Below are 6,698 nucleotides of genomic sequence, written 5' to 3' on the forward strand. Positions count from 1 at the left end.
TATTTAATTATAAAATATAACAGATATTATTGAAGTCCACATTTTTCCTTATTAGGATACTTAGCTAAAAGGGAAATCAAAAATTGAAAAGATCTCCAAAATCAAATTTGACGACATCTGTTCCCCAAACGTCTTGGCTTGGACTTCAGTTGCTGCAAGTGTTCTACAAGGTTTTTGCTTGCAACTTATCAGCTCTTTACACAATTAAGTGTAGGAAATCAATCCGTGATCTGTATTGATGTATAAAAGTCATTATATACAAAGTAGGTATCTCACTATCAGAATGATACTAGGCTAAATTATAGGACCTAATTACTATACATAAGGAAGAGAATATTTACAATATTTACGTAGACTATTACATAGTCTATCACACCCCCGCAGTCAAAGCGGGAGGTTGTCGTACGCTTAGATTGTCCCTGAAATCATCAAAGAGCACGCGCGGAAGACCTTTAGTGAAGATATCTGCGATCTGATAACGGGACGGGACGTGAAGAACACGAACTTCTCCACGGGCAACTTTCTCACGTACGAAATGTATGTCCATCTCAATATGTTTAATGTGTTGGTCTTTGAACTGGATTACCTGATAGGTATATGGCACTAACATTATCACAATAAACCAATGTAGCTATCTGGATGGGACAACGGAGCTCCAAAAGAAGGTTGCGAAGCCAACGGGAAAAAGACGACATTAGCGACGCCACGGTATTATATACTCGGCTTAGACATAGTAGGTTCTTTGTTTGGATGACCATGAGAGAAGGAAAACACAGTAACCGGATGTGGATCGGCGAGTGTCTGGACAACTACCCCAATCTGCATCTGTATAAGAAACAAGAGAGGCAATGGAGGATTTGTACAGATAGAGACCAAACTCAATAGTACCTTGAATGTATCGGACTATGCGTTTAAGAGCATGCATATGTGCAACCTTTGGATCATGCATGTGAAGGCATACTTGTTGAACCACGTAGGAGATGTCTGGTCTTGTGAATGTAAGGTACTGCAACGCGCCGGCCAACTTAGGATATTGGGTGGGATCATCACAAGGAGGCCCGGCCGTGGCACCAAGTTTGGCTTGTGTGTCGGGCGTCCGACTTGGCACTGCGGTCATGCCCGCACGCTCTATAATATCTCTCGCATAATTTTTTTTCGAGAGAGAAACATGCCTTGTGAAGTCCGGGTAACGAGCGATACCCGTAAAATAGCTTAGAGGCCCAAATCCTTCATAGCAAATTCTAAGACTAAGCGAGAGACATGATGGATTTTCGAGAGCATACGAGGAAGTCGTGAGAATAATATCATCAACATATAGCGAATGTAAGCGATGTCGAACCTCGACAATAAATAAAGAGAGAGTGATCAGATCGGCCATGTGAAAAACCAATAGTGGAGACATAGTCGCAAAGCGTTGGAACCATGCACGGGAGCTTGCTTAAGTCCGTACAACGATTTCTTCAAGACATGATGGGGATGCTTTGGATCCTTAAACCCAATAGGCTGATGCATATAAACAGTCTCATTAAGATTACCGTGTAGGAAAGCATTCTTGACGTCCAACTGATGAATGGGCCAAGAGTGTGCAAGTGCAATGCTCAAGACAACGCGAATAGTAGCCAGTTTGACAACCGGACTGAAAGTCTCGTCGCAGTCAACTCCAAACTTTTGAGACCTGCCATCACAGACAAGACGGGCTTTATGCCTCTCAAACGAACCATTAGATTTCTTTTTATGACGAAAAATCCACATAGAACGAATAAGATTCACATCAGTGGGACGTGGAACCAACTCCCACGTCTTATTATTAATTAAAGCATTATCTTCATCAACCATGGAAGCTTTCCAATTGTGGTCATTTAGAGCACTGACAGGATTTCGTGGGATAGGCGAGATGGAGGGAGTGCTTGAAAGTATTTAAGTTGAACGGTTGTTTGGGCTTAAAAATCCCATGTTGGCTTCTAGTGACCATGCGAGTGGGCGGGCGGGCGATCACGGGTGAGCGGGGGGGAAGGGGTAGACCTGGGCGGTGGTCACGGGTGCAAGGGTGGGGGAGGGCTGCTGGGCAGTGGGGGGGAGGGGCTGGACCGAGGGAACGACGGGTGGAGTAGGCTGTGACAGAAAATGCAGGGTATATGGAGAAATCCCATGGTCCAAAAAATCATAAGAAGTTGGGGTTGGTGAGTGCAATTTGGAGAAGGGAAATTGAGTTTCCTCAAAGATGACATGCCTTGAGATGATGATTTTGTTGGTGGATAAATCATAACATTTATATCCTCTATGATTCAACGGATAGCCCAAAAATACACACGGGGTGGATCTTGCTTGTAACTTATGAATAGTTATAGATGGGAAAAGTGGATAGCATAGACACCCAAAAATCCGGAGATGAGAATAGGAGGGGGTTCGTTGATAGAGAACTTGTGTTGGTGATTTATACCCAAGGACTTTGGTGGGAAGTACATTAAGGAGGTATGTGGCCATTTGGAGAGCATGATGCCAAAAAGAGGGGGGCATGGAGGAGTGGACAAGAAGAGTGTACTATGTTGTTAATGGATTTAATTTTTCTTTCCGCTTTGCTGTTTTGAGGAGAGGTATGGGGGCAAGAAAATCGAAAATTTAAACTATTTGAGGCGCAAAAAGATTGAAAATGCCCATTGGCGAACTCCCGCCCATTATCACATTGAATGTTTTTAATGTCTCTTTCGAATTGAGTCCGTATTAATGCCTTAAAAGATCAAAATGTAGAATAGACTTGGGACTTGTTAGAGATTGGAAAAATCCAAAGAAAATTACTATAATCATCAAGAAAGAAAACATAATAGCGGTGCCCATTAGAACTTAAAACAGGAGATGTCCATAAATCACTATGAATGATATCAAATGGCATAGTAGTAAATGACAATGAATCACAAAATGGCAATTTGACATGTTTCCCCAAAGGACAAGAGGTACAAAAAGAAGTTCGGGCCCTATTACATTCAATTAAGGCATTACTACGAAGAGAACTAAGGATAGCATTTCCCGGATGGCCGAGTCGGGAATGCCACAAGCTAGGTGATGCGGCAATGAAGGTGGATGGTGGAGTGGTCTATTTTGTGGCAATGATAGGATACAATTCCCCGGTGCTCTCACATCTCATTAGGCGGCTCCCCGTCGGTAAATCCTTCACAGAAAACCCAAGAGGATCAAACTCAACAGAAACATTATTGTCCTTAGTGAATTTACGTACGGAAATAAAGTTTTTGATGAGTTTTGGAGCATGCAAGAAATTTCGGAGACGTAATTGAGGATTAGGTGGGGGTAGGGATGTATTACATTTCCGTGATCTGTATTGATGTATGAAAGTCATTATATACAAAGTAGGTATCTCACTATCAGAATGATACTAGGCTAAATTATAGGACCTAATTACTATACATGAGGAAGAGAATATTTACAATATTTACGTAGACTATTACATAGTCTATCATTAAGATCATATTTAATTTATTGTTCATGAGAAAGAAAAAGAAAGAAAAAAAAAACCTACAGTAACTGAGTCCAATTTTCTGCATCAAACTAAGACCAGGTTTTTGAAAAATTGAGACTTCTCTTTTTCAATGAAGAATCCAAATACCTTACACAAATAATCCTTACTGTTTCTTTTGCTAATAAATAGATCTTAACCAATCTAATCGGGTGACTACTCGAGCTACCTCCCAACTCAATCCTTCAGTTTTTCCAAATGTACTAATAAGTAGATTGATGACGCTGTAACTATCTTCGACGCCCGTCATCGGGTCGAACTCTTAACTGCACAAGGTGGGGTTCAACCAAAGACGGATTTAGGATTTAAATTTTATGGATTCAATCTTTAAGGTATCAACTATTCGTTGTCATTTTTAATAAATTCTTACACATAATTTATACTCCATGTCGAAAACACTTGGTTCAGATGAACCTAGTACTAACACTTTAAATTTGCCTCTGCGTTCAACGCATCAAAGAGTAGTTAAGAAACGAATTTTCATCTCGGAGTATCTAAAGAAGCAAGCACAACCATTTAACTAGCTAAATTGGTGCTTGGAATGGGAACAAAGAGGAAAAAAGTCGTCATTCATGCCTAACGATCACAACATTATAAAGTAAGGAAAGCTGATTAATAACTATTAACTCATCAATTATTCATACAATAAACATGAGAAATTTAGGTGTTTAGAGGAATTTATTCAATCATTGAAACAACTATAGTCATTGTCAGTACCAATAGTTCCAATTTAAGGTACAGATAGATTCCTCAACTTAATTCTCTTGACTAGTGAAATCAATATTTCTTCCTGTGATGTTTGAATTTTGGTTCTCAATGCATCCTTCAAATTGGCTAGCTGAAGCCTGAGTCAACAATTGTGTGAAGCTAGTATTTTGATCTTCAAATAGCTGCATCATTGAATTAAAAGAAAAAAGAATCAAGATCGACAAACAAATTAAAATATAAGCACTAGTAACAAATTAAAAATTATAATTAGATAGTTTAGAGATTAAACCTTAAAATTTAATCCTAAGGAGTGTTGTTCCTGTTGTTCTGTTGCTCTAGCTTTTAATGTCTTTGGTGGTACCCTTTTCTTCCTTTGCTTAATTCTCGGCTTCAATCTTCCCTATCCATTTCGTTTCCCCTTTTTCTTAATTGGATCCAAACTTGATCATGAATTCCTGAAGAAGGGCCAGCAGATGTAGAAGATTTGGGACAATTGTTATGAGTACCTTTAACATATAATTCAGTTTGTACTTTAGTAGTCTCAACCCTCGCTTGATGCAAATATTTTCTAGTAATTTCTTCAGACTCGACATCATTTTCAGCTAAAGTCATTACAGCAAATGATTCTTTCATCAACCTATTTAAGCGAATGGCCATAGATGAAGCTGGTGTTTTCTTTTTATTGTACTCCTCAAATTCATTTCCTTGTTTAGCAGTCTTTGTCCATCTTTTCATGATGTGTTGTGCAGGAATATAAGAAAAGTTCAATTTAAGGAACAAAACTTTCAGTACATGGCAACATAGCCAACCCAAAGATTCAAACATAAGACAACTACAACTTATGGAATTGTCCATAGAATTGAATTGAACAGTTTCAAAGTGACCACTTTCTCCTTTGAGAATTGTATATGTGTGACTAGTGCCATTCATTTCAACATTGATAATCACTTTTTTAGATATTTTCTGCAAAAGTTCAAGTTGAAATCTTGTAAAGATGGTTCTTGTGTATAGAGTGGCAGCGTGTTTTAGTATGCCACAATCTTCTATCGCAAGCTTAGGTATTCCTCGACATTTAAAATCCTCCATTGCTTCAATGTCACGCATTTCAGCTGCCCGTTGCTCATAATGATGAACAAATTCAGTTAAAGTCATGGTCTTGCAAGCCATTTCGGTAAAGACCCTGTTAGTACTCAGGGGCGGATCTAGTAAGGCGGGTGGGGATGCCACGCCACCCGCACACCTCGAGCAAAACCTTGTATATGTATGTGAGTATATATGGGAAATAGTATAAATATGTAAAATGGCACCCGACTAACAAATGATTGTTTGGTGCCACTGGTGAAGGGCCGAAAGTTGTGCCCACCACACCTGGGATCGAGTCCAACTTGCACCAATTCTTTTAAAGACTTCTCTTTTCTAAGAAGCTTACAGAAGATTCGTTCTCCTTTTTTCTTATTTTCTTTTTCTATTTTGCTTCTTCTTTACATTATTTTCCTTGTTTCTTCTTTTCTTTTTATTTACTTGCTGCTAGTGTTTTTTTTCCCCTAATGAGCCACATTGACTTTTTAAAATTTTATATATCCTTGCTTCTCTTTATAGTTAATAGTGTTCATTAATTTTTTATTTTGATATCTAAATGTGCATCTAAGTTGAGTTCTAGTTCTAGTTGATTAGTCTTGAGTTCCGATAGCTTCAAAACATAACTCTCAATTATAAATGAATAATATATTTTTGTTGATATTAGTAATACTATTGAATTTTTATGCTTTGTTTAAAATTATCATAATTATTAAATTATTTCGTTTAATCGATGTCTATATAAATCGAAAAGATGAATAACCCAAATTGCGGCAGTAGAAAAAAATAAATCAAGTTGAAATCCAAAATAGTGTGATAATCGGTTTGTCTATATAAACGGACGGAAGTTGCTGCACTGCCCAACTCGCTTAAGTCAACTGATGCATTGGGTCATTCACTTGTTTACGGAATTGGGCTATGGAACGCGTCGAGAAAGCCATGGCTTTCCACGAGTTAAAAATTGTAACAATAGAAATACTTGTAGCTAAGATGAATAACCCGAACCGAAGCTCAAAATAAATCAAGTCAAAGTCTAAAATAGTGTGATAATTGGTCGGTCTATATAAACTAGAAGGCTGGATAACCAAAATCGAAGCCCAAAATTGTGTGGCACCCGGAATCTCAAATTCCTGGATCCGCCTCTGTTAGTACTCTCACTCCTCTGAGTAGATTTAATATCGACAGAGAAAATTGATCGACTAAATGCAGGATACCACTTTCCCCTCAAATCATACAACCTCTGAAGCCAATTATTACTCCCACAATCCCTTTCTTTAATCATTTCTTGCCATACAGGTTCAAACTCCGACTCCGATTGCACCTCTTTAAGAGCTTATCAGAATATTTCTCTCTAAATTCTGGTTTCCAGTAAAGTTGAGGTATA

At 38.4% G+C, this 6,698-nt stretch overlaps 1 protein-coding gene across 1 annotated transcript; it reads right to left on the bottom strand.

The window, feature by feature from the left end:
* Window positions 1-4,283: 4,283 nt before the first annotated feature.
* On the bottom strand, window positions 4,284-5,423 carry LOC132041409 (protein FAR1-RELATED SEQUENCE 9-like). The gene is made up of 2 exons (XM_059432125.1): window positions 4,527-5,423; window positions 4,284-4,419 (listed from the first exon to the last, which is right to left on the bottom strand). Exon 1 carries the CDS (start codon window positions 5,402-5,404, stop codon window positions 4,628-4,630), a length of 777 nt encoding a protein of 258 aa, XP_059288108.1. The 5' UTR covers window positions 5,405-5,423; the 3' UTR covers window positions 4,284-4,419; window positions 4,527-4,627.
* Window positions 5,424-6,698: the final 1,275 nt, after the last annotated feature.

Source organism: Lycium ferocissimum, unplaced genomic scaffold (assembly GCF_029784015.1).
Source record: "Lycium ferocissimum isolate CSIRO_LF1 unplaced genomic scaffold, AGI_CSIRO_Lferr_CH_V1 ctg1011, whole genome shotgun sequence".
Lineage (NCBI taxonomy): Eukaryota > Viridiplantae > Streptophyta > Magnoliopsida > Solanales > Solanaceae > Lycium > Lycium ferocissimum.